The sequence below is a fragment of the Caloenas nicobarica genome, chromosome 5, assembly GCF_036013445.1.
Source record: "Caloenas nicobarica isolate bCalNic1 chromosome 5, bCalNic1.hap1, whole genome shotgun sequence".
In the NCBI taxonomy this organism is placed as follows: domain Eukaryota; kingdom Metazoa; phylum Chordata; class Aves; order Columbiformes; family Columbidae; genus Caloenas; species Caloenas nicobarica.
The window spans coordinates 36,087,086-36,114,766 of NC_088249.1; the positions used below are offsets into that span (position 1 = coordinate 36,087,086).

Genomic DNA, 27,681 nt, shown 5'->3' on the forward strand with positions numbered 1-27,681 from the left:
ACCAAGACCGAGATTGTGCCAATAGCACAGAGAAGAGAAAATATTAATTTCAGAATATTGAAGAAGATGAAAACTTTTGCTTTTATGCACCTTAGTGTATTTTAAGAAATGGTTAAGGATATTTTTAATCTTATTCTCCAACTTGTGTAAGCGGAGTAAAGAATGTCTGCCCTAGTTTATTTTTTATTTCTTCTAGCCTAGCCTAAAAGGTTTCAGTGTTGTACCTTTTGACAGGTGATCTGTAGCTTTTTTGGTGGGAGTGAAATTCCTGAAGTGCTTAACATGCAGAGCAGCAGGACTCAATGGCCTTCATTTCACAATAGGTTAGAACTGGATTTAAAGGGCAGTGGTACAGATGCCTCCACCCAAGCCAGGGCTCAGAAGGGATGGGTACGAGTACAAAACTGTTTGCTTTCCCTTCCCCTTGCATTACTGTGGGATACTCGCAAACATTTAATTAAAGCTATTGTATGCATGCTTAACTTGGAGATATCTGTGGTTCCTTGAAACCATTACACAGGAGCACCAAAGAAAATAGAAGGGAATCACTGAAGGAAAATACAAATGAATTAGAAAAGCATAGCAACCGGAGAATACATTTCCCATAATACAACAGTCAAAGGTCATGAGATCACAGATGCTCAGTTGCTCATGCATATCTTCTATTCTCTCCACTTGCATGCTTGCTCTGGAGAGGGCAAAGATTTAATGAGGATGGGGCTAGCTTTAGCAGTTCTCACCCTTCCTCACACCCTACGTCTGAAAGAGCATTGAAAGCCTCTTTGAAGTTGGAATAGACACACATTGAACTGTCCCAGTGCACACATACAATGTGGGGTTTTCTCATCAGGTACAAAAATACAAGGTGACTGTCCTCTTCCGGCTGTCCTGGATGTGAACAAAGCGATTGAATCAAAGACTTATTGAATTTCGGGGTGGAAAGGAGTTTCTCCATTGCATTTGTCTTTTCGGCCTGCAGTAGCGGCCCTTCTCAGTCTCACAGTTTCTATTAGCCGGTTCATTTTCCCTAGCTCCTTGAGGAGAAATCCTGTGCAGACAAAGCAGCGCACTATTTACAGGAAGCTTGGCGGGGTCAAAAAGTGACTGTAAAAATGATCTCTTGATAAAACACATAGAGTATCTGCTCTGATGTAGACTCTATTAGAACCTGGCAATCTCTGATTTGCTATCAGGACCTTGAAGGTGATTTCAGAGTCAGATTTGTTAAACTTGGTGACATTGTAAGTGTTATCACGTGTCATTAGCAGAGCTAACTTAGTTGCTCCAAGTCCCACTTAATCTATCCAGCTCACTAGCTGCAGCTTCTGACCTACTTAGTCACTTCCTGTCTTTGATTTTCGCCTTAAAGCTTCATCTCTGTGTTGGCCCATGGCTGCCATTTAATCTTAATCAAACTTCCTTGGACTTCCATTACTGTCAAACGCAGCTCCTCTCACCGTAATACCCACCCTTCTGAGTGCAAGAAAACTGATTTACAGCAAACAGTCTGCCTCTTCTCTTATGCTCTAAGTTCATCTTTGCTTTGTTTTTCTTCCCGTATGAGTCACTCCTTCCCCCTCTCTGAGCCACGGTGCTTCGCTTTCTGTTCCCCTCGGCCTGTGCACACCTTTGCTGCAGGGATCTGGCGAGTGTTAATGCGTGTGCCCAGATACCATGTGCAAATTCAGAAAATGCTGAACACGAAGAAATTGAGTTGGCCACAGGCTGCTACAGAAAGTCAGCGAGTTTAATGTGCTTTTGCCTCTGACCAGAAATGATGACCTACTCTGTCCCTTTACACCAGAGGTGTCAAACTCATTTTCACCAGGGGACCACATCAGCCTCGCAGTTGCCTTCAAAGGGCCGAATGTAATTTTAGAACTGTATAAATGTAACTACTCCTATCTAAAATTACATTCAGTCCTTTGAAGGCAACTGCGAGGCTGATGTGGCCCCTGGTGAAAATGAGTTTGATACCTCTGCCTTACATCTTTCTTAAGAGCTACTTATGCAACACACAGCTGTTTAGTCTGTGCCTCCCAAACCTAGCATCTCCCCTGCTATTTCAGGGTACCTGTTAACCATACAGGTGCTGTAAGGTGGGTGCCAGCTTAAGAAGTTCACTCATGCTACAGTAACATGTCTATAAAATAGACTTCTTTGGCCAGTTTCCTTCTATGACTACAATCGCATTTAAAGATGTTAATCCAGTATGATGATGACTTCTGCCTGCGCAGGGTCACTTCTGAGCTGGTGAGGCCTGTTGTTTTTAGAACTTCCTTCACCAGCACGGAGAAGTTCAAACACCTGGCCCTATGCTCTTTGAATGTCAGGTATCAAACATTTGATGGCAATGGCAGCTGCGTATAACACGTAGGAGAGATTTGTTCAGTCTCTCCTTACACGCATGCACGCTCCCAGCTCTTTTTTTCGCTATACCCAGTTCCCTCTTCCTCCTACTTCTGTGCTCATGAGCACTCGTACTCTTTTTTTGTTGGGATTTTGTTGTTGTTGTTGTCGTCGTTGTCGACATATGGCGCTTATATGATCCATCACTGAGTACAGCCTTGTCCTTTTAATAAGCAGAAAATACCATACGTTTTGGAAGGAGGAATTAGCTACAGGCCATTCTCATTAAGCCTCTCCTTCAAGTTATCTCAGCTTGAATTGTATTTTTGAACTGCAGTCACTATGCAGCATTGTATGTTGAAAACAACCACTTGAGCCCTTCCCAGCAAAGCTTTGAGTGGCCTTGATGCTAGGCATGGAGGAGAGATAAGCAGCACACTGAAGCTGTAGCTGAGGGCAGGGAGTGAATGGAAACCCCCCCTCCGGCTGGCACTGCCTGCCTCTGGGCCGGGGGAGAGCAGCCAGCCGAGCCGCCCGGGTTCACACGCGCGGCAGGAGCCAGCGGCCTCTCGGCTGATGACAGATTAGACTCAGGGCCTGGTTAGTGGGAAGACTGTGATTAGACCTCAGCAGCATCTGTCTCGAGCACCAAAGGAATTACTGCTGCGGGCTGTGATTTTCTCAGCAAACTGTAATTATACCAGAAACCTCATTCCTGCCGTTTTTCGACAACTGAAGTGCAAAAAACAAGTATGGGTGAGGGTGCAGGGAAGCAGAAACTGTGAAAGCAACAGGAAAGAGACACCTGTTTATTTTTGTTCAGCTCATTCCAATTATTTTCTCTCATTTTTTACAGTCAGGTGAATCGCAGACTGGTTTTTCGCAAAGGCCAATGCCAAGGTTTAGCTCCCTGAAGCTCCCCCGCCACCCACCTGAAGCTGATCGGACACGTCCTCTCTGTGCACTTATTCCCCATGGCGTCATAGATGAGTGTGGTGGCACTTGCAGAAGGTACCACACCAGCCTCTGCCCTGGCAGTGTCCTCTCCCTCTTCCCATGGGAGCAGTGGTGTGGGGTGCTGGACTCTGACCGCGACTGGTCTCAGGACACCCCTGGGAAGGTATGATCTGGGCAGAAGCATGAGCTATTGGAGATCAGGCAGGGTGAGTTTGAACCTTACTCCCAAAGGCCCTGTCTGGATTAGGATTTAAGAGTTTGAACTTAAAAAGCGTTAGGTTGTATATAGTAACTCTCTGTTTTAAAAGCTGTGGAAAAGGCAGCATAAGTTTGAACACCTAATAACACCTGGTAAGTTTTGCCAAAGTAACGATGTCAAAAAAAGAGCAAGATTTCTTTGCAAGATTTCTCTACCAGAAAAAAACTTTTTTGTTTGTGCAGTTGTAACTCCATAGAAGCCCATTTGCTGTTAGTGTTTTCTTTGCTCAGAATAGAAGAAGAAACAGTTTGGTTTTTTTTTATTTAAATCTAGGAGAGAAGGAGAAATATCTAAGAGTAGAGTTTGCCAACACAGCTTTACCATCTAATACTTAAAATGCAGACAAGGTCAAAATGATTCAAACTAATCTATGTGGTCCTTTCTTAACTTTCCTCAGGACTTTAATGTGACTGTTTAGTGTACTTTGAAGACAAGAGAGTCTCATCTGTGTTAAACAATTTTACATCAACACTATACTCATGTAGAAGAAAGCAGACTTGTTCCTTACCAGCACGTCTGCCCTCCATCCCGCAGCATGTCTGGCAGCACAGCCAGGGATGAGTGTGGCAGCAGGAACTCGACCCTTGGGGCTGAAAGCGTGGGGAGGCGGTATGTTGGCAAGCAGATCCCCGTCTCCAGAGCCAAGTCCCTGCAGATACTGGTGGGAAAGACACACATCTGGAGTTGTCTGGAATTGGCACAAATTGCTGTGGACAAAGAGGAGAGAAAGGAAGGGTTAGAAGGAAAGTGGAAAGAACGTTTCTTAGACATTTCGCTTTCTTTTCCATCTGCTTGTGTGATGCTGCTGTGAGCTATTAAACAGCTGCAGTGCTATGCCCCAGAAGGGACTGAGTTTCAGTAGAGATGGAGAATGATTCCTAAAGCTAAGTGCTTTGGGAGCCCCCTAGAATGAAAGGGGCAATAAGAATAATGTTTCTCTAACTGACTATTATGCTAGATACACTTGGGACTGTAGCACCTGGGGCAGGAGCCAGAGATGCTGCTCTAGCTCCTCCAACCTGGAGGCCCTGGCAGGCAGTGGGTACTGCTGGGTACTTCTGAATCATCCTTTGTGCAGTAGGTGAGTCCCTCTTGTCTTTTGCCTTCCAGGCAGAACCTCCCGACTCTCACACACTCATTCCGAAATTCAAGGAGAGCAGATTTACTCAAGCAAAAGGTGTTTGCAGACTGCAAGATGACTGCAAGACTGCATAGCTTGGGGAGATAAGGGTAGTGGAGGAGGACGGGGGGAAAAGGAGGAGCAGGCATATTGCGACTGCCAAGGACTAAGCAGAAGAGTATTTTTTTTGCATCCATTCAGACGCTCAGCTATTTCCTGCGTTGTTCCTGCAGTCAGCATGCTCCACCTGCTTTTACTTAACCATTTCCTGTTTATGGCTTCCAAAACCTTTCTGGTGAAATCTGCCACAAGATCAGCCTTTACAGTCCCTTTTGGGCAGGCTTCACTAGTTTTTTTTCTCTCTCCTCCGTGCACAGACCTTTCAGAGTGAGGAGCGGTGTGCTGTGTGTGCATGTCTGTGTGCATGTGCGTGTGCATGCAGCCGGGAAAGTGTTTGCTCGCTCACTTATTCTTTCTGTCTCTGTATGCTCCTTTTTTTCTTCTCCTGGTGCTTCCTGCTTTTTGCAAACTTGAGCAAAAAACCAAGCAGTAGGACCGAAGGCAGGTTCTCCTTTCTCTGGAGTAGAGGGCTCCAGATATTTAGAGGAAAGATTCTTCCCGTTACTTCCAAATGTCTGAGAGCTCTCCCACAAATAAGGGTTTCAAATTATTTTCTGTCTTTGAAAACAGTGAGGCAATTTCTTCTAGTCTGCTGTCCAGTTTCTCAAATGTGAAAGGCAAGGTGTGAGGAGCAGGAAGCATCAACCAGAAGAAAAATAGCTCTTTCTTGTGTTATAGATGGCTCCCACGAGTCCCCATCTCACACTTATGTCTTGTAGAAATCACTAGAAAAGCATGCACACTTCAAGGAGGTCTCCTTAGCCATACTGTAGATAACACTGCAGCCAGCACTAAAATGAAATTCATTTGTCACTGCTTTTGCTGTTTGTTTACTATTTGTGTTTCTCTTCTGGAGCAGTGAAAATAGGTTCTTCAGTTTCCTCACTGGTTCTCATGCTCTTGCAGAGCGCTGCAATGTTTGGGTTGCGGTGAGCACTGCGGGGGAATGTTCTCTTCTTAAAATAAATCATGGAAACATTTCTGTTGGAATCAGGGCTAGTAGAAGTTTATTTTTTTTTTTAATAAGAAGAATGTCGGGCCAGCTTTGACTTGACACCCTATCCCTTTAAAGAGAACAGGCTTGTGATGAATGTCAGTGTATAAATACTGACATGTATAAATATGTATGCTTGTATATATATATACATGCATACACACCAGTATACATGCCAGTTGTACTGGTATAACAGAGCACTGAAATCATCCTCTAAGAATGCTGGACATGTTGGCCCTGTCTCCATCAGACAGATGTGCAAATTCCTTAGCTAGTCCTACTGCAAGTGAGCCTAAGCCAGGGCGCTTAGTCGGCTGACTGAGGCATAGAAGGCGCAGGTCTGTGAGCGTGCATTGGCACTGAGCCGTTTCACGCTTCTGTAATTGTGTTGATGGTCTCACACACACGTCTGAATATTTTAAGAGCAACACTAGACTCCCTGTTTTATCTGTGACATAAATATGCACAGGTAGCACTTCTCTATGGGCTAGGGGGTATGGTCTGGGCATCGCTGGTGTCCAGGCAGCTGTGTGCTGTCGGCACAGTGCAACCCTGCTTAGATCAGAGTTTGCTGAAGCATCCTTCAAGCCGTCTGTGAGCAGCTTGTGAAGTTTCTTTTGAATCAGGAAAAGGAAGCAGTTGTTTTCTGTACAGAAGTGTCTTTCAGATTGGCCCAAGTATGTAAAATGGTTACTTTGGTTCCCATCCAGCCCAATTCATTCAATAGTTTGTGTCAGGGTACTTGTCATCAGTGGCATTTGCCCAGGGTGAGTCACACCCACCCAGGCAAGGATCTGAGAGAGCCTTCAAATCTTTTTCATCTTTATTTAATAGGGTACAGCCCTGGTAAATTCATGACCGTATTGTACCACGCAGCTCTTCCTACAGCAGCTCCTTTTCTTCTAACCAGTGTTCAGCCCGAGAGGCAGCTACTTCCAAAGGAGACTCTCTGGTCCAGTGCCCATCTTTGTTTTCCAGATGGTTCTTTCACAACTCTGCTTTCTGGTTACATTGCCAGTTTGGGTGCACTCAAGATATTTTTGCTTTCTTCCTCCACCCCGAAAATGGAGGAAAGCTGAACTATATGAAAATGTAGCAAGAATGAGACCCTCAGGGAAAATGGCAGGAAGATGTAGAGGACCACGCAGGACTCTTTCCAGGAAATGGGTACAAGGTTCATCACATGAGTCAATGAAACCTTAGATGACTAAATTCTTGAAGAATAAACTGTCAGGAATATGATACAGAACAGGACAGTTGCGGGGGGAAAGAGAAAACTTCTTAAATAGCTCCTGTTTGTTTTTCTGTCCGTGGCTCGTTCCTGAGGACATTGCTGTGTCCCTGGCCAGGGCCAGGGCAGCGGGCAGTGGTGCCAGCCCTCACATGCAGGGGCAGCAGGAGAGGGGTGCCCAGCACTGGTGCTTCTGCCAGAAGGCTGGAAGGGATCGGGAGCACTCCATGGCCATCACTTCAGCTCCTTTCCCTTATCCCTGCCCGCCCTGTGGAAAGGAATATTGATAACCAACATGTTTGGGCCGTTTTCTTGCTGGTCACCATGAAGGTGACAGTATTGAAGGCAGGCAGCCTGTGAGAGAAGACTGTACAGAGCCCAAGTAAATAAAGTAAGACAGGCTCACTAGTGCACATATGCCATCTAAATCAATTTGTCTCTTTTTTCATATATCGGCAGGTATGAAGCCAAGAGGAAGTGAAGGTATTAATACTCTAATTCTAAGCTCCTTTTAAAAAAAATTCTTCCTCTACCTGCTCCAACCAGTAAACCAAGTTGTATCAATAAAACTGGGCCAAAGCTCTGAATTTGGATTTCAGAGAAGGTCTTAAGATTTTAAGTGCCAGTAACAACAGAAGCTGTCAGATTCCCTCCACAGCTACCTCCAGAGGAGCTGAACCAGCGTTAGCAGCAGCAGGAAATGTTTGCAGTAGTATCCAAGTGTGGAGAAACCCCAATGTTCCAGTAGGCTGCTGCCAGTTCCCGTTTTGGTGAGTTTCACCCGGGGCATTTAGCGTTTCAACATTAGTACTGTGTCTCATAACGCTGTTTACGTAATAATCGCTCATTTGGTTCCCATTAAAATCATAGTATTTCTTCTGCAAACCACTGCTTGTAAAAATCAAGCCACCCAGTTTTTCATTTGATTGTAATATAGGAAATAGTCTGTAGGATGCACGCTGTAATTGTCCAATGGAGAACAGGGGTCTTTTTTCCCCTCTTGGACATACGAAGTTCACATCTCAGAAGTAGGAACATGAAAGAGTTGCTGAAAAACACTATGTTGTTGCTCCTCGGTAGACGTTCCTCAGATAATACATAGATAAAAAGAGAGTCTACAGCTCCTCATAGTCAGAGTGGCAAGAATCCTCTTAAAATTGTAGAAATGGTAGGTGTAGCTCTCGCAGGTCGTCCCAGCATCGCTGCCTTTCGAGGCAGCACAGAACGGTTCCTTGCATTATGTGTACCAGCACTTTGAAGAATTCCGTTTCGAAAGTCTGGAACAATGGGGGTTTCACCGCTTCCTGTGGGAGCCTGCTCTGCAGCCTAACTCCTTTCACCATCTGGAGCATTTTCCTGAGCGTCTGCCCACTTTTAACTTTCTTTTAATTGTGCACCCACTATTTCTTCTTAAAGTTGGCTTGCCAAAAGTTTCTGTTGTGTGAAATTCACGTTACATGGTGCTTTTTTATTTTTTGTGAGGATCAAGAAAACTCTGAAAGATTGATGGCTTCTTCTCTTTGCTTTTTTTTTCCTCAGAAATAATAATAAGTAATTAATAATGTATTACTGCTTTTCTAGTCATTCATCTCAGCAGTTTACAAGGAAGGTCAACATTGCTGTGCTCTTTTTACAGATGGGAAAAACTGAAGTACAGAGCAGGAAACAACTTGCCCAGGAACATTCAATGAGCCCATGGCAAGACTTGGATTTTTAACCAAGTCTCCACAATAGTGCCCTACTTTTTTTTTACTCTTTTTTTTTGGTCCAGTCCAGTTCCCTTTGTCTTTGTTGGTGTACCTAGGAAGGACAAGCTTTCCATGAACTTTATTCAGAATTGTCATATTGTAACTGAAAGGTCAGCTTGTTGAATATTTAACAGTTACTATCTTTCCAATGTGTTGGTTAAGCATCCTAATTAAGTAGTGATAAATAGAACCAACAAAGCATTTTAACAGACTGATTCAGTCCCTGGGGCCTCTGAGCTGAATTTCCTTCAGCGAGCCTGTGCTTTCCTGGTTGCAGATTGTCCAGATTGAACACGGTATATATCAAGTACACTCTTATCAGTGCACTGCAGGGAGATTTCCTTCCTCCTTAGTGCCACCATGCTTACTTAACTTCACCTGTTGTGTTTCCCTTAGCTGTGGTTTTCGGTAAGTACGTTTCTCAGAATCCGAGTAGTTGCTGAATTATCGATCTTCCAATTTGGAACAATAACACCGCGATCTGTACAGCACGATACGGTGGGCAGAGAGTGATCCCCAGCCTGGCACTGCACAGCCTCAGCTGGGGATCAGCAGTGCTCTGCCCTTAGCACAGAGCTCTTCAGGGGGTATTTCTCCTACCTGCCTTAAAGCTTCTGCCTGTCCAGCCTGTCATTTCAGTGAATATCTCTACTGGGACTAGATCCACCTGAGCACATGATAAGACGAGTTTTGTTCCTCAGCTGCCCGTGGGAATGGCTGGGGAAGGCGGCCGCAGCAGTGTGCTCGCAGTCCCATCTGCAGGGGTTTCGGAGCTGCCCCACGCTGATCCGACACCGAATTGGCAGCACCCATCACGTGCAAGGGGCAGCACTCTGTGTGGGTTGAGATGTAAAATTAGAGCTCGAGGCAGGCCAGAGTATATCTGAAGGACAGCACATAGATCCTCCCGGCTGCTGACCACTTTCAAAGTGTGCCAGTAAGTGAAGCCCTGACCATCTCTGTTACGTCCCACACCGCTCCTTCAGGCTTCCTTTATTCCAGATATCAAGCCAGCATCTGAGGATTTACCAAAAGCTGCAAGACTGCTGCATGTCATTGAGCACATTGTCTTTGCTTTCAGATTGAGTTTGAGAAATCACCTGTGGTGTCATGCTTATGCCTCCCGGCCATGTGAATAGAGGAAGCTAAGAGGCAACAATAGATTACATAAAGCAGGGAAATCCCCCTCAAACTTCTCCCAGACTATCTCAAACTGAAGTTGATTTGCATACGTACACTACAAATAACTTTGCAATGGCTTCTAGCCCCATGAAAGGGTAACATGTGCTTGCCTATAATCATTTAGGCCAGTTCCACCAGTTGAATCACTCAGAGAAACTAAAAAAAGACTGAATCAGAGCCTGTAGAAATCTAAGCAGTTTTAGGTAGCATCAGCCTCCTTCAGGTAAGGATACAACTGGGTAATGCTATTTCACACAAAATCAATGGGAAATGTCCAATACCTATTAGTAACTAGCAGCTATTCCAGAACAACAGTGCTCAAAAGCTGTGTTAAGTTTCATAATTTGTTATTATGGATGGGTGGTATAATTCTTCAGCTAAACTTGCAACTAAGCTTCCTATACAAACCCTGTTTTGTGGAAAATGGACCTGACTGAAAACCAGAATGAAGCTATAGTATCCTGTAGTTGAAACCCATGGCCAGCTGCTTTACAAAATCCGAGACTCATTAGGCCTAGAATTCCTGAGAGATGCTGTTCAAAAAGCAGTGGTGTTAAACAGATTTCCAAAATTCCTGTGATTTTTTTAAACGTCGTAGTTTAACAGAAATAAACAAGTTAGCAAAAAAAGAGATGGCATATTGAGAAGCATATTTACTGGGTTATCTCACGCTCAAAAAATGTAGTTGGCCAATGTGACACTACAAAAATGTTTTACATTGTCTTTGATACACTGAGAATGACAATGTTTACAAGTCTAGTACATCGCGACTCCGGAATGCCTAAACTCTTCTTGAAGACAGACGGTATTATCTGTTCCCTTGCTGAGAGTGAGCTTTTGGGGTTTGGGGTTTGGCTTGTTTGTTTGTTTTCATAGGATAAGAATATAAAATTCCCAAAGGCTCCTTAGAACTGTTACTTTGGAAAGAATTTGCTAACTTACTCCCTTTCATAGCTTTCTATTGAAACAAGTTCTCAGCTACATTTCCTGCCAGGCCTCTCTCAAAGCTGCACGGATTCTTTAGGCTCTCCCGCTAAATTCGCAGAAGGATTTTCTGTACATTTTCTGAGTTGCCAAGCCCGCTCTACATTAAAATTAAGTATAGCTGGATAGGGATATAATTTTAAACAGCGCTGTAGGTGCCTTGCAGTAAATACCAAGGCTGTATTAAACAGTCTTAGAGGTGCTTTTGTCGGTAGCTTATTTGCCTTGAGGGGTTCATGAAAGGTGAATGTGTGGCTCAAGTGGGGTTTGTTCTACCTGTGTTAGGGTTATCATCATTGTCAGTACAGTTATACCAGGACAGCCTTATGAGCAACTCTTTTCTGGTGTAGTTGCTCCTCATATAGTTAAAAAACAGGGCTAGAGAGGGCTAGAGACACAGACTCCCTTGACAGCCTGTGTAAGCCTTGTGTTTCATCTACAGTATCACCTCTGCTAATATTAATAATGTCATGGCGCGTCGCAGTGGAATACCTTGCCTTTCACGCTCCTCCTTTCAGCTTTGTTGTCTGTGTTCAAAGCTGGGATACAGAACAATAGGAATCGGCCCAGGTATGACCTGGCTGTTCTGCAGAGTCCTTCAGGCAGCTGAGCTCTCCCTGTGCTACGATGGAGCTTGTCTCAGTGGGTCAGCTGTAGACACCAGAAGAGGAGAAGCACATGCTTGAATAGGCCTGGGACACCTTGCAACACAGTTAATAGCAGCAAACGTGAGGACATGACATGATCTGACTGATGATTCATTAGTACCTTGGATATTTTGGTCCTGATAACTACGTTTATTTCTTCAGTTCGCATTCTTTTCATCAGCTTGCAGGTTGATCAGGAAGGCTTTCGTTTTGTTTTTTTTAATATCTCCTCTCACAAACAACAGTCCATTTTCTACATAAGATGTCTAGTCCGCAGTACCATCATATCCTGTATTTACATAGTAAACTTCATCCCAAAGCACTTTACAGCCTGGCACTGACATGGGACTAAGATTGGAAGAGAAGCAGCTCATACTGGTTAGGAAGTAGGCTCTGCCCTCAGCCTAGGTGTTAGGAAAGCATATAGGGTGGAACCATATTTTCTTCTCTGAATCCAAGGCAATCTGCTGATAGTCGGAAAATATATTGGTATAAACTGTGCTCTGTTTAATTGTAGGGAATGTGTTTGAAATGTAGAAAATAAGCCGTGGTAGGGAAAGTCAGTCCTCTTGCACTTCCCATTCTCATTTTATAGGCACTGGCTACCAAAAACCAGATTTATTGGAAAATTAATGTGATGCAAAGGTCCTCAGCAAGTATACACTGGCCTTTGGAGAGCTCTGCCAAAAGATGGTAGAGAGGCCCGGACTATTCTAAGGTTTGGCTCCAGAGCACGAAAGTGGCATCAGAAACTTTGCCAGCCAGAATGAAAATGAGAGTCTGGGCACTGGTAACTAGGACAGACAGACAGTGGAAGGAGGATCATTACATATAAGTCAATCCCTTTTGAGCAAGTCTGTGAAATTAGTTCATAATGAACTAATTATGTTGATTTATTTTGTGGATCAAACAGTTTTCCAAGTGGTTGTTCACTGGAGGAAACAGTAACTTTGTGATCTCATTCTGACACACTTGGTATTGAGGTGTCTGTCTTTATTGTATGTTTCAGGTAGAAAGGATCAAACCAATTTAACCTGGGAAGGAACTAATCCTGCCCTGCAGACCATACGAGTGAGGAACACTGCCTTGAAAGATACTGTACTTGATGCTGCTTTACCCAGCACTACTGGTGAGACTCCAAGCAATGCATCCAATCTGTAGAAAGGACAAATGAAACCTCCACTAAGAAATGAATGGATGAAAATATTGGTTTCCAAAAAATCTGGTGAAGCAGATAGTGGGCATTCTTTTTCTTTTGTATCTTTAAAGACTAACTTTAAAACCAAGTGCTCTTCGTTGTGTGTGTGGGACCATACTTAACCATGGACTTAGTGAAATCCTGTGTTTTGCTCAGCTTAATTTAAGTGACATAGTAATAAAAGCCTTTGAACAACACACATGCTACTGGAGAAGCATAGACCACATGTGCCTTCCTGATTTACCCTGTCACCTCCCCAAGAGTGCTTGGTGTCCACAGCCCATAAAATACTGAAATGTTCGCTTCTGCTTTTTTAAGATAAATTATAAACCCACTCATTGGCTTGATTAAGAAGCAATAGTTCAGTGAGCTCTTATTCCTGTAACTCACTTGAAAATCATCATTGATGATGTAACAGAGTTGCTAATAGCAGGGATCTGACAGTTCAGAATGGAAGGAGAACAGGTAGCAATCCAAAAAGTGGGAAGATCGGTGTGTGTTACACCTGTTTAACGTCCTCCATCTTCAAAGCACTTTTACAGTATTCACAACATGACTACAAACCACGAAACAATTTACTCACCTTACAGACTTAGAGAATGTATGACATGCTGGAGGCTGCTGAAGGCATTCCTGGCTGTGCTGTGATCAGGATCATCTTTGAGCAACCTCTAGAGAAGCAGAGTAGCCTGTACAGAAATACAGGTGGTCTGGAGCAGTGCTGAAGTGGCTGTAGGTAACCCAGCAAGGACATCAGCTGTAGTGGGGCTGCCTGTGGTGGTGAGGTGAGCAGGTTGCCTTCTGCTGTTTGCTAGGCAGTCTTGAGGTGATGAGAGAGTTCCTGGGGGGCACGTGGCCCCTAGTAAAAAGTCCAGCACACCCTTACCATGGCAGTGCATGAGACTGAGGAGCTGATAGGATGTGGAAGCTGATGTCGCATCGCTCCCAAGCACCAAACAGGATGGCATGGAGGAGGCTACTCCACAGCTGTCTGCTTACGTACCCAGTCACCCAGCTTTGGGCTCTCCTTTAATAAAGAAGTTTCCATCACAACAAGGAAGCTATTCCATTTCAATAAGCTACTTGTAAAAGCTAATATGTTTCACCTTGGGGAAGAGCAATTTTCCAGCTTCAAGGTTACCAGTTCTGTGCTTTGAAGAGACCTTTGTAAAATGTAATTTTAATTTTGTTTTAACTAAAGTTTAGATTTTCTTCTTGACAGTGCGGCACTACTGGCTATTCAGTCAAACCCTGCTGAACTTGCCTGTAGCCATTTTATCTGACTATCTTGTAAATATTTGGTAGAGCACTCAGACACAGAAGTGTTTTTTGCTCTTACAGTCACATGCCTGGTTCCAGGATCTTTCAGAAGCACAAAAGGTTGAAGGCAGGGAAAATTCCACTGAGATGCATTTGGGTCTCCAAGGAGCAACTGCACTCCGTTTACATTAAAATTTCTCGTTGCTGCCTCTTTTTTTAAAAAAAAACATGGAAGGATAGAGAGGGGAAGCTGGAGGTTAATTTTTTTTGTTATTATGAACACCAAAATGCAAGCACTGTTTCACTCATTTCTCTCGTGTTACACAGGACCATTTGTCGTTGGAGAGGGAGATAAGCCTTTTAATGCTCTCTGCACTACCTGGGAAATTTTCATCCAAGTACTAAAATGTTTTACAAACATTAATGAATTAAAGCTTAATCCCCTTCTTCTCAGCCCAGTGAAACAAGTGCTAAATACAGCTTAAAGACAGGGCTAATGCGGCTAAAAAAGTTGTGCCTTGCCTGAAGTCACACGGGCAGCATGGCAAGAGGACTCGGGTCTCTGAATCCCAGCTTTCTACCTTACACCACAGACAACACACATTCCCTCCCTTTTCAAGGCTTGCTGTACTTCCCCATCTGGGATGTTATGAAAACACACTGGCATCACACCTCGGGATAACCTTGTTTTTTCCTCCTTGGAACAGAGAGACTACTCACAGCTGCTGTCCCGTGGGATTAAGATGCTGAAAAGACCAGAGAGGGACTGGGGGGTGGGTAAGCAAGTCACTGCTCTGTCTGGCTTGGGCATGCTCTGCCTCTGCTGCCAGTGGAGTTGGTGTACTATTGGGAGCAACCTCAAACATTTTTGTATGTGCTTCCTTATAATATTCAGACAGGACTGTGGAAAAAAATGCCATAATCAAAGAGAGAACTTGGCTGACACAAAAATTGGACAGATGAGCCAATAAGTCACTCCCATATTGAATATATGTGATTACATTATCCTTCTGTGCATGACCTGCATTTCTTACTGCTTCTTATTATCAGAATCCTATAACTACTGCTGCAGCCCTCTCTTTCCCCTCTTCAGAAGAGATGGATAATCCATCACCCAGCTCCTCTCCAGTGATATGAGTCAGGTTTTCACTGGGGGAATTCATGGGCAGGTGAAGAAGAGAGTTGTTCACAACAGGGCTGAACAAAAAGCAGTGTGCACATGAGTCATGAAGTAGAAGGCAGGAAACAAATCTATAGATTTAAAGGTTTTGAATTATTTCTTTTCCCTTAGTTTCCCTTGTCCACACCAATCGACAACCAGACGTGCAAAAGGTGGAAATGTATTGACAGTGGCTGGCGTGAGCGGGACTGAGAGTTTCTCCCACTGTGCAAACGAACCTGCAGTCAGTCCCCAAAACCAGATCAGTGCGTACCAGCTATTCCAGCCCTTGTAGATGAGAGACACTGGGAGAAAAATGAGATCACAGTGCAGCAGCCTCCTCCTGTCCCTCCTGGGACCCTCTGGTGTACCCCAGCACTGGTGTCTTTGGCCTCTTCATGCTCTTACCTTCTGTGTCAAGGCCCCAGCTCTAGTCCTTGGGTACACTCCATCTGCAGCACCCTTCCCTGCAGAGGATCCCAACTCACTGCAAATGCCGTGCACAGTGCTCGTTTCATTCCCTGCTGAAAGGAAGCCAGGCCTGAGGTGGAACATGGCAAGCACTCCACTGTGCCTGGCAACTCCATGCAGCTGCTGAAAACAAGCGGGGAAGAAAGCAGTGTACAAATGCAGGGGGATTTTCACAGAGGCAGGATGTCATTAACGGAGCTGGAATTTGGCCAGGCTGCTGGGGTTAAAACACTGGCTTGCAGGTGACACACTGGGATCTTTCATAATTCAAATGCTCAGGATCTTCCATTTCCATCTTACCTGGAAGATGTCAGAAGACCTTTCCCTGTTTAATGTTCCCGGGCAGCTCTCGAACATCTGACACAAAGGAAAAAGTGTCTTCTGGTGCTGCACCTGCGGTGGTTCTCTGCCAGCAGCTGCCCACCGCGAACAGCAGAGGAGAGGATTCCATCCTGCCAGGGCTCTGGCTGCCTCACGGGGACACACCACAGCTGCCTCCATGTCCTGGGCTTCACTTTACCCACAACTCTCATTACTCAGTTTTCAGGTCTTGAATCCCTACCGAACAGAGAGAAAAGACGATAAAGTTAGGGCAACCCCTCATGTGTAAAGCACAAGAGAGAGAATATTACCATTAGGTGCTGCTTCAGCCTTATTCTCTGCCACTTGAAATAGCACCAAATCGGTATTGGACAACAGGGAATTAGATGAAGTACATCTCTCCAGTGCAGCTGAGTGAGCTTCTCCAACTGGCTTTGCCAGTCATGCACAGAGCATTGAGAACTCGTGCCTCCTCCTTCCTTCCAGCAGAGAAATCACATTCAAAGCAGCAAAACATTTTTTTCTCCATCATGTTCTCACTTTCCGTATAAGCAATCTTTGTGTTTACTATGAGGATGTTGAATGTCCACAAAGGTCAAGGAAGTCGTTCATGAATCTCACATGTGGAAAGTCCGCATGACGTTTCTATCACGATGTGGCCCGCTGTCTGAAATATAAATAATGGCAAACCTTTAACCCCTCGTCCATCAGACTTGCAGACTGTGTCCAGTTTGAAGAGCTGACTTCCTCCCTGTGGTGCTGTGCGTGCAAGCGAAACCAGAGGTGTTCCCGCCATCCAAGAAAGCAAAATCTCTGCATCAGCAAGTCAGAAAAAAGGGACCCCTCCTACGCCTGTGAGGGATCCCTGTACCAGCTTTTGGTTTCTTTGGGTTTTTTGTGCGCCCAGGCTGCCGTGCAAGTCCCCCTCTGTCAAGTGTTGCTTAATACAACCACTGACCAAACTTGCTGAGAGCACCTCAGTTAGTGGGTAACAAACCTACAGACTGACTCGAAAGGCAAAGTGAGCTGGAGAGAGTAAAGTATGGGCAGCTGCAGGCAACAGGAAATCCAGCACTAATAAATAAAACATTCTTATAGCCAGAAAGAGGAAATAAACAGCAGCAACACAAACTGAGAGGACAGAAGAGAGAAACACAGCACAACTGTGGTGCGGGAATCACTGCATTACAGTGAGCTTATTTTTACAGAACGTCGTTCTGGTTTGTTATGTGTTCAGACTGCAAAAAAAAGTGGAGGAGCGGGAGGACTGCTCAGAGAGAGGCTCTCTATCAGAAGAGGTTGTCAACAACCACTGTAATTAGGAAAGCAGCCAGAGCACACACAACCTGAGCCGCCACCAAAGTGAAATGAAAGCATTTTTTGTTTGCAGCCGTAGCCCCGAAGGATAATAAAAGATGGTTCCGCCAAGCCAAGTGAGGAGCTGCAGGGACAGCGTTTCTAGACAGCGAATGCCCTGCTCCCGTCTTTCCAAAATTTCACACTGCGGGGAGGCAGCAAGTTACTACTCCTCCTTGCATGTTCGAAGCATGTGCCCACACACCCCATCTGAGTGCAGTAGCCGCCCCCCGGGAAGGTGAGCCCCCAGCCACCAAGGTAATGATGGAGGTGGCACTGCCTGACCTCTGCCTCCCCAGCCATGGCCTGTTGTGGTGCTGCTTGTTCCAGATTGCTGAATCAGCAACCCGTAATTTTTCCCCCTTGCACTCAGCTGTGGGTGTGCCCCATAGCATTGCCTCCACCAGTGGGAGCTTCCACATTCAGAAGAGCTACATCCCGCTCTCCTCCCGAGGGCAGCTGCGTTTAGGGGGCTGGCTGGCGCCTTGGCAAGAACCTTGTGTGCGGCGTGCCGAAACAGCGCTCTCTTTGCTGCTGGGAGCATCCTTCACGTGCAGCCTCTGCGTGCTCTGTGCCCATGCAGTGGCAGGTGCTGGGGAGCAGTGGGTGGGCTGGCAGAGCCGAGGAGGTCGGCGTGGACCTTCTCAGCCATGGGACAGTATCATGAGGCTTTCACTGGTGGCTGTAGAAACCCATGTGCAGGTTCAGCAAAGGGAAAGAAGTCATTCACAAATTGCATGCATATTTGTGAATTCATTCATTGAGTGGCGTTTGCCTTTCATCCTCCCCCCGAGCCCTGTGCACATTGCTGGCATTCTCTCCCAATCCCATATAATAATTCCCAGGTCTCCACAACCCGCTGCCTGCCAATGGAGCCCACGGTCACTGGATCGCCAGGCAGGTCACATGAATAGTTCCATGCAAAGGTTTAACGCTTTCCCCTGACCCCAGCCCCCGTTCCTGCAAATCCCCTGCAGTGTTTTCCTAATCAGGTGCCAGGGAAGCTTTGCACCGGGCAGGGTGCTAAGAAGGTGGCTATTTAGCTCCAGCGTTTGCAGAGTCTTTGAGCTCTCTCGTAAACTGTAAATACAAGCAGTGGAGCCAGGTGAATGTCAGACAAGGCTGCCATTTAGACCAGAAGAAATAAAGAACTGCTGCTTTCCAACCAAATGCACATTGCTGTTGCCCGACTGTGTCTAGCCCAAGTGCCATACTAATGGTTGATTGCTTCAGCAGGGTATGGAAATCTCTTCTTAAAGCCTGTCTACAGGGTACACAGCTATGATCCAGTATAATTTTAACCTTCACTGGACATTGCCAATATGTTTGTTACTGGGGGATCAAAAAGAAAATGTAGTCCTTTCCCTAAAGCCTTCTGTTACCAAGTTCTAGATGATAGTGCAGGTATTTAATACATCACACTGCCTGTGAAGGTGACGAAGTATTTTCTTTTGCATCCCTCCTTCCTGTGAGACATCAGAGAAAACAGATGCTTTTGGAGAATCTCAAATGGACATGATTTTTTATTAAATATAGATGAAAAGCAGAAATGTTCAAAAGTTGTTTCTGATACATAGACAGTGAGAGTTGTTTCCTTGCCATCACTGTAACATGAAGGAGTGCAGGTATCTCCTGCAGAAAGAGTTCGTGTTCTCCACCTGATGCTTCCACGCAGGATTCTATACGTGTGACAGTGTATGATCCAGGAACTGCAGCTCAGCTTCGGAAAGCAGGAGAATTGTGTCTGGCTGTCAGGGCCTGTGGTCATCTGCGTTTCACATGCCCACGGAAAGACGTGCCTGTTGCACCTTCCAGCCAAGCAGCTGGATAATCAAACGGGCCATTTGATTTCAGTTTTTGTTCTTTTTTTTGGAGGGGAGGGGCAGGCTGGTTATGAACTCCAACCTATAGAGTCGTTTTTGTGGTCTGAAGTGAAAAGACCGTGGCAGTTTTAAGTTACAGTCTATTTATATTGTTCTTGTTTAAGCTTTGTCATTACCAGCAAAACTTTAAAAAACAAACACACAAAAAATTGTCAGTATTTTTTTAATTCTTCACTTTTCTCATGCATTCGAAAGTGTAAGCCTGTTCTGCTTGACTGGCTGGCTGTTTGATTGTTGCTTTGTATTTCATTACATTGCTTAATTTTAATTTTAAGTCTCCGAAATCATAAAATCTGAGTTCTAGTCCCAGTCTCTACACTCAGGTGTAACTACTGAAAAGTCACTTCAGTACATATGGCATTTAACATACTTTGCTTAAATCGGATATTTATTTCCAACTCAACCCAAAGAGGAGACTTGAGAAATCCTGCTTCTCTCAGAGCACACCTCAATAATACAGGAATGACTTTTCTCACTGAAAGCATTAACAAAATACATGCATAAGTACTGGGGTTTAATCAGCCGCAGCTGTCTCTTTGTTTAAAGGGAAAACTTATTTAACCCTTCAGGAGGGACTCAAAGTAATGGTGAGAATGGGATAGGTCTGAGCACCCAAATGGTAACATGTTTGTAGAAGATGAGAAGAGTGGATGATGCCTGTGCCTGCGATCTGTGGGCATTGCCCACCTGCCACGTGACAGCCAGGGGACCTGAGAGGAGGGGGTCACATTTCTGGAAAGTGCAGTGAAATGGGGGAGCCCAGTGATCACCAAGTCGCCCTTCCTGCTATGAAGTGTTGTCTTTGAGATGCTGCTTGACATTCATTTGGTCGAATATTTTGACAATTTGAACAAACAAGCAGAAAATGGTTTTGATTTTTGGCTCCAATGAGCCATCTGTGAAGTAGAGTAAGGAGTGCAGCATGTGCCATGTCTCTTAAATACCCTTCCTTGCCAGAAACGTGTGTGGCATGTTTCCCAGGCCATGGGAAGGGTTATCGTTTCCACTCCACCAAGTCACCCTTCCCGCTCCACACACCCCTGACCATCCTCAACCCCACATCGGGCTGGGGTGAAAGGAAGCATCACCCAGAATTACTGTGCTGCTACCTGTCTGGGGAGGGAGCATGCGTGTGCATGTAACACATTAATTTGTGCACGTTTCAGATAAGTGTTGCATTTGCTATCACTTTCTAGTGGCACAGCAGAGGAGTGGCAAGCCGAGGCGGTGGCTGGGCAGGCAGGTGAGAGCGGAGCCGTGCCGAGCCGTGCCCGTGCGTGCCAGCCTGCTGCAGCGACCTGCCTGCGGAGCAGCCACGAGGCCGCGGAGATGCCAGAGGAGCTCGTGGCTGCGCTTCCCTGCGGGTGCGAGAGGGGCGATGAGCATCTGGGTCAGAGCACACGGAGCAGCCCCGGCTGGGCCGGGAGATGTCACACTGCAAGGCCACACTTGAACGTGGCCACTTCACCGTGCCGCCCCCGGGGACAAAGCCTACTTGTGTGGGGCGCGTCCCGTTGTGCGTCACGCTTCAGTTGTCAGTGGCGGCCGTGGGTTCCTGGGGGCTGACACAATAACTCTTTGTGCCTAAGAGAATAGCGGGGGAATTGCGGGAGGCCATTGGAAATGCAGCGGCAATGAAGGAGTTCGGCTTTTGTCTGTCCCTCAAGGCAAGGGATGCCCAGGCAGTGCTGAGCTGCCGCCGACGTGCTGGGAAGGTGTATGTGGGACTTTGGGTATCTGGATGGGAGAGGAATTAGGGGAAACACCCAAGGAAGACCCCACATTACCTCTATGGTAACATGGCAAATCTGCTTATTTAGGGTAGAGTTTGACAGCAGCTCACTCCGAAGTCTGGGCTGCCACAGTCTTGTCACCCCCACTGCCTTCAACACCAGTGCAGCCATGCAGGGAATCAGCTCAAAGAGTTGACTTGGCTGGAAATTAAACTCCTTGTTTTTCTTTAAAAAAAAGGCTTGCTTTACTAGAGTGTCTCGGTTTCATTCAAAGAGAAATGGACAAATAAAAATATTAGGAATTGAAGTGGGCCAAACCAGATAAAACTTTGAAAAAATACCAATACAGCCTATTTTAAAATAAAAGCTAATTAAATCTTTCTTACTGTATTCATCGCCGTCTCCTTTGCAAGCCCCTCAGCTGTCCGCTGCACAAAGCACTAAGCCTAAACAATTCAGATATGCTAAGCAAAGCTACTCTGAATATGGCTTCTAGCCTAATATGTCAGAGCCTTATCCAGTTCCCATGAAAAGCATCAGGAATGTTTCTCGAGCACTAAGAGACATGAGATTGGATTGCAGAACAACCATGTAACTTTTGACCAAAGGGTGAAGTTTTTCTAAAGGACTGATAAAAAATTTGTGCAGGAGAGGGTGGAAACACTGACTGGAGCAATCGCCTTACTAAATATGTTTCAAGTGAGCATCATCAGTTTTGGAGCCACACTCATTCTCACTAGTGACGTGTGCTCTAAGGGGAAAACACAAATCAAACAGTTTTTTAAAGGAAAAAAGCATTTATAATTTCTTTATTATGGACGTGCAAAAAGACTCCCCCTCTGCTGCTGGGAAAACCAGTTCCTGCTCCATCAGCATTAAAACACATCCTAATTTTTAAAAAGAATTTGTTAGGCAAAACACATTACTTTTTACAATGCCTTTTTTTTTTTTCTTTCCCCAATTGGAGTTGTTCTGTTGATGCCAGCTGCTTTAGTTGTATGTATCTTTTGGGAGGTGGTGTCTGTCTGCAAGTCCCACGTGGGTGTCCCCTTGGCTGTCTCTCATAGCCACCCTTCTATAAATCACAGAATATTAAAAAAGGGGATAACACTGACATGTGAACTAATCCCCACATCAAAGAGAGCAGCTCTCCCTCCTCTAAACACCCGCGCCCCTCTTTTGCTGGGAAAAGTCTAATGCCTAGAAGGTGATTTACACAAAACTTCATCCCAGTTGTTAGGAAACTTGCAGTGCCGCTTACTCGCCAACGGCAGAAGAAACCTGGGAATCAGGGAGACCACAATAGCTAGCCTGCGGCTTCCAGCATTTGGCAATTCAGGAAAGAAAAGAAAAATGGGCTTGTTGCAGCAAACTTGTGTATATGTTGATTGCGTGGCAGGATAGGCATGCGTATAGACAGATGTAAACGTGACTGGTAATGTGAGTCTATATGGGCACATATATAGCTGCTTGTATATGCACAGGAGTACCTGTCCTGACACATAACGAACACACAGATGCACACACAAATACCTCTTTCTGTATCTAGGGCCATCAGGAAATATAGATATGAAAAACACAAGTACCTATGGGCATGCAACTGTTTACCAGGTGTCCTAGACATGGGGAGGGCTCACTACCTGCAGCGTATGCTGTCTGAAAGTATTCCTTCCTGCTATAGACCTGGTTTTGAGCTAATGGCTCAAATGCTAGGAATTATGGATAAGGCAAATCCATCTATATAAGACAGGATTAAACCAGAAACTCACTCCTGCCCTTGCCTTTGCAAATGCTCCCTGCACACTGGCTAAACACACAAGATACTTCCAAATAATTGACTGTCTCTGGAATGCAACTGAAGGGAGGGAATAATACCTCTGACTGGCTAGATCGCTCTTGTTTTCCAAATCAGCACTGAGTCTGTGCCTGTGCCAGGCACACTCCTTCGGACGTACCAACAAACCGCACATAGCATGGACAAAAATTGTACTGGTAGCTCTGTATTCGTAGGCAATAACCAAAAATATCCACCCCATGTGAAATCAGCTGTATTAAGGTGCATCTCTATGGGTATATAAATGCATGTAAACTAGATACCTCCACCAGCATCACTGCTTCTGGTTGATTAATTCAGCGGTGCTTGCTGCTCTCCTCTCCCACCAAACACACAGGGAGCAGAGGTGTCCTGGGGCCAGCACGGCCCCCCCCCCACCTCCAGGCCATCCCTTGCCCCAGGCCAGAGGGCCATGAGCAGCATGTCTGTGTAAGCCAGCATCAAAAGTAGCACATGAGGGTCACTCCCAGTGCAAGAAAGTGAACTGGAGTGGGGAACAGAGCTCGGCTTAAAGAAAAGCTTCCTTTTTGTAGTTGTTGGCTGGTTGTAGCCCAGCTGTGTTCACTGATGCAGTTTGGTGAGATTGCACAAGAGCTGAGAGGTGGAAGCAGGTAGATGGGGTCAGCGAGACACCACGGCAGCTCCCTTTGGTGGCAAGTGCTGGTTTAAAGCATTCGTGGAAGCACAGCCTGGGACAGAGCACCAGGCGTGCCAGGGGTCCTGCATCTCCAGCTCCAGCGACAGGGAGGGCGCTTCAGGCGTCGGGATAAAAGGCAGAGACCAAAGCTTTTGTTGTTCCAGTTACAGGCTCCCTCCACGGACATGAGCAGCTCCGCGTGTGTCTGTGCCTGTCCCCTGCCCTGTGTCAAGCGGAGAGGATGTGAAAGAAACCCCAGCGTGGTTGCACCTTCACCTCCAGTACATGGAAAAACAAACACAGCTATTCTCTTGTTTGTTGATTTAGCGCAGGGTGCTCCTTCCATTACAAAACCATTTCCCTGCAGGCAACAGGCTAAAACCTATTTGCTTATTATTCTGCAAAAGAAAATGAGGGTTTCAGGACGGGTGCAATCTTCAAGCATCTCTTCTGTTGATAGACAGATTGAAAGGACAGAGTCCTCTCAGCTATTTCTCAGCAAATGTGCTGTGCTTCCTTGTGCATAACTTTTCATGTTTTCTAGCTCAGAAACACATGCCAACATGTATCTGTTTCTCTTTCTCCTCTTCTGGAAATACGTATCTTAGTATGGGAGAACTTTGTGCTTAGGAAGTTAAGCATGAACTTCATCACAGGTATTTATATTGGGATGGCTCTGACCACTGAAAGCTGCATCCAGAGCTGCAATCTGCAGACACACACACCCTCCGCATTTGTAATTTTCAGAGCCAAAACCCCAGACACGGACATTTTTGGACAAAGGGGAGGTTTCCTCCTGCTGCTCAGGTTGACAGCTGCCCCAGCTCTCGTTTAGGACGGCGTAAATACCAAGCCAACTTCTTGAACTGGCACAGCAAAGTTGGACTCTGGGCGTGAGATACATCCTTTTTGAAGCAAACATGTAGGAAACATATCACAAGTCTCTCCTAGTCTGTTTTTATTTGTGAGGTGTAGCCAACGGCAGTTCCTGGTGCTGACTGGGACAAGTCTGGATGAAAATTGCAAGAAAAGAAGCAAAGTTTAGGTAAACCTGGCACCAGTTTTGGTATTTGGCTGAGTCCAGAGCTCTTTGTGCCAACACCACCAGGCCCCTCAAAACAATCAAACTACTCTCAACACCTTTTTTTGTTGGTTAAAATCACCTCTTTGCCAGCTGGTCTTTTAGATGGCAACTCTTCTGGCCCTCCTTTTAGGTGGCTGGCGTTTCACCCTCCTTCCAAATCCAAACCAACTGCATTAAAAAGGAATGAATTTACATTGCAGGGGGAGGGTACCCCAGACAATGTCAAAGGAAAAGCAGATCAAAAAGAGCTCCTAGTATTGGATAAATGGGCTGTCCTTTCAGCTGCTTTGGGCAAGGTCCTTTCAGCATAAGAAAAGCTCAAAAGAATTCAGTTAATCTGTTGTTAAACAGAGCGTCTGTGATGGGAGACAGGTCTGTCATCCTTCGGGCAGGGAGCTGAGCCTGTCTGGAATGGCTGCGAGCTCCTTCGCCCTTTCCCAGCATTTCATTTCCATAGCGGCAGCGAGTTCACGGACCAGCACCTCAGTGTGGGGGCACTGACCATCCCCCAGCCCTGTGACACCGGGACCCTTCCTCCGGTGCGCTCAGGAGAGGCAGCAGCACGGGGCACCCGAAAGCTGCCACAGCCAGAAATCTCCCTCCGCAACTCTCCTGTGCCGGGTGCTTCAGAAAAGCGTGGAAGTCCCTCGCAGGGCACTGGTGGTGGCCAGCCTGCCACCCGTGGTGATTTCAAAGAGTTAGGAGGTCAACTTCAGCCCTGAAGCCAGAGCTTCGGCGTGGCTTCCAGTTCTAAGTCGGAATAAAGACACGTAAGAGCAGCCTGACCCACGCCAAGGTGTGGGGACCCCGTGACCTCCCACAGAGAAGCTTCTCCCAGCCTCACTGCTCAGCGTAACAGCACAACTCTGAATGTCAGAAACCGTGAGTAGCACACAGTCCTGCTGGCCGAGACACCGGAACGTCAGGAATAGCTACGGCAGGTTGAGAGGTTAACCACAAAAATAAGTCCATAAATCGTAGGAAACGTAGGAGTGGTCTAATTTAGCAAAATGTAGTTATGCAAGTTTGAATAAAGCCAAAAGGTGGGAAATAAAGGCTCTGCGCTGGGCGGGCTGCAAGGCTGTGAGTTGTGAGGATCTTGGATGGACACAACGTGACAACTCTCATCAGAGCCGTTCCTCCCTCTGCTGAACCAGCTGTAGACATCGGTACTGGCAGGGAGGGATTACAGCCACCGGACTCACATGGTGTGCTCAGGGGGATGGGGGCTTTTGATGTCTCCCACCTAATCCTTTTTTTTATGTTATGTTCTACTATGAACATAACATCCTGCTTAGGATTGTGTGGCACATGCTTTGATTGCAACAGCTTACTGTGTCTTTCTTTGGCCTTAGAGGGTGTGCATGTATATACGTGTGCATATGTATAGGTGTATTTCTAATTTTAAAAAAAGACATCTTCACCCTATGAAAATTTCCAGTTCTGTAAATTTTTATTTTATTGCCTTTCTTCTCTACTGCTTTTCAGCTTAGCACACTGGCAGTGTGCTCTAAGTAACAGGTTAATTCCCCTCTCCGTGACTCATCTCCCAGGCAGGATTCAGTATGACGATGTCAGCGGCTGCTGCAAGGGCTGTTTAAACATCTCCGCACATACCGGGGAGCAAAGTGTTGATTCCCGGCAGCAGCACTAGGAACGTCAGGGTTTGTTTAACATTCGCTGGGGATCTTCCTAAAAAGTCAATGTGCCTCCGTACAGTTTTGTGGACTGGCTGAGCATTACCATGCAGTTGGTTCAGCTTTTATTTTAGTGCATGAGAAGCATTGTCCTGTGAAAGGAAACCTCCTGGTTTTGGTTTAATGGCAGACTATGTCACTGTAGTTTGATTTTAAATTATCTACTGTTGAATCTTTCACAAGTAAATCCAATACACATGCATTTTCTCCGTAACAAATTTGACTGTCTGGAGAAACAAAGGTTGATAATGATGCTCACAGCAGTTTATCAGGATGGGGCCTGGGCATGGCCTAAAATCTCAACAAGTCAGTGCCTTAATTTCTGGATACTTACCAAAACCAAACCTTCGGCTTGGTGCAGCTTGCCCATTCTGGATGATCTGGCTCTGTGAGTCCCCCGGGAGGCTGCTGGGCTCTGCTGTGGGAAGTTGGCACCTCGGTACGCGAGAGGGCAACACCGAACGAACAGACATCACTCCAGGGAAACCTGCCGTGCCAAGTCAAATGCGTAATTCAGCAAGATTATGGTTAAATCTGGGAGATATATTTCTCTCCATCCAATGCATGAGATCCCAGCACCTTTAGTATTTTGAAATACTGTTAATTAATATTTATCAGATGTAAAAGGTAACACTAGCTACTTTGTGTAGTATGCCGTCAAGTATAGCATTGCTATTCCTTTTTGAGCGCAGGCTACAGCCAGGCAGACTGAGGCAGGTGGCTGCAAGCATCACTGACAGCAAACATCCCTCAGCTGGGGGCCAGATTTTAAAATTCATCCAAGTTTAACCTGGTCTGTCCACAGTGCAAGGTGAGGCCCATTATCAGGCGGCCAGGGACGACCACCTTACCCACCACTGCTCACACAGCCATGTGGGTCAAGAAACAAAAATAACCACGTAGTGATTTTTTTCTGATGGCATCCTTGCTCCTAACTTGCACAGGAGTTTGGAAAGCACCCGTGCTTGTCTCTCTCCACCGTGTCCTGCCTTCATGCTAGCACTCAACTGCCGCTGAGGAGACGTGCCAGGGCCAGCAAGCCGTGCCAGGGAGCGTGGATACCCTCTCCCCTCGCTGCTGGGGTGCGCATGGGGCACCCCACACTGACCCCCAACTGCGCCCGCTCTGTCACCGAGAGGCACACCAATGTGACACCCCGCTGGAGCACAGCTGGGGCTAAGTCCAACGTGTTTGACAGCGCCAATACCTTGAGACCACCGTGGTGGGGGCTTCCCAGCAGTTTGGCTCCGAGGCCACAGCTCCTGAATCACTTCCACCCCAAATGTATGTCACATTTCCTTCCAGTCAAAGCAAAATATTTACACTCAGCCAGGGTCACCCAGCGGCCACCTGACTATCGCAGGCTGGGAGCGGCTGGGATTCTGTAAACCAAGGGGCACAGGGATTAGCAGCGGCCTCCAAAATAAGCAGTGTGGCCGGTGGGCGGGCACTGCTGG

The 27,681-nt window shown here is 46.1% G+C and overlaps 1 protein-coding gene across 1 annotated transcript in view; it reads left to right on the top strand.

The window, feature by feature from the left end:
- The window catches only part of RAD51B (RAD51 paralog B), a 398,407-nt gene extending 385,558 nt beyond the window's left edge, over positions 1-12,849 (top strand). The window contains exon 11 of the mRNA XM_065636030.1: positions 12,601-12,849. Within this exon, the coding sequence (XP_065492102.1) occupies positions 12,601-12,752 (152 nt within the window). The 3' untranslated portion in view covers positions 12,753-12,849. The remainder of the gene's footprint in view (positions 1-12,600) is intronic.
- The last annotated feature ends 14,832 nt before the right edge of the window (positions 12,850-27,681 follow it).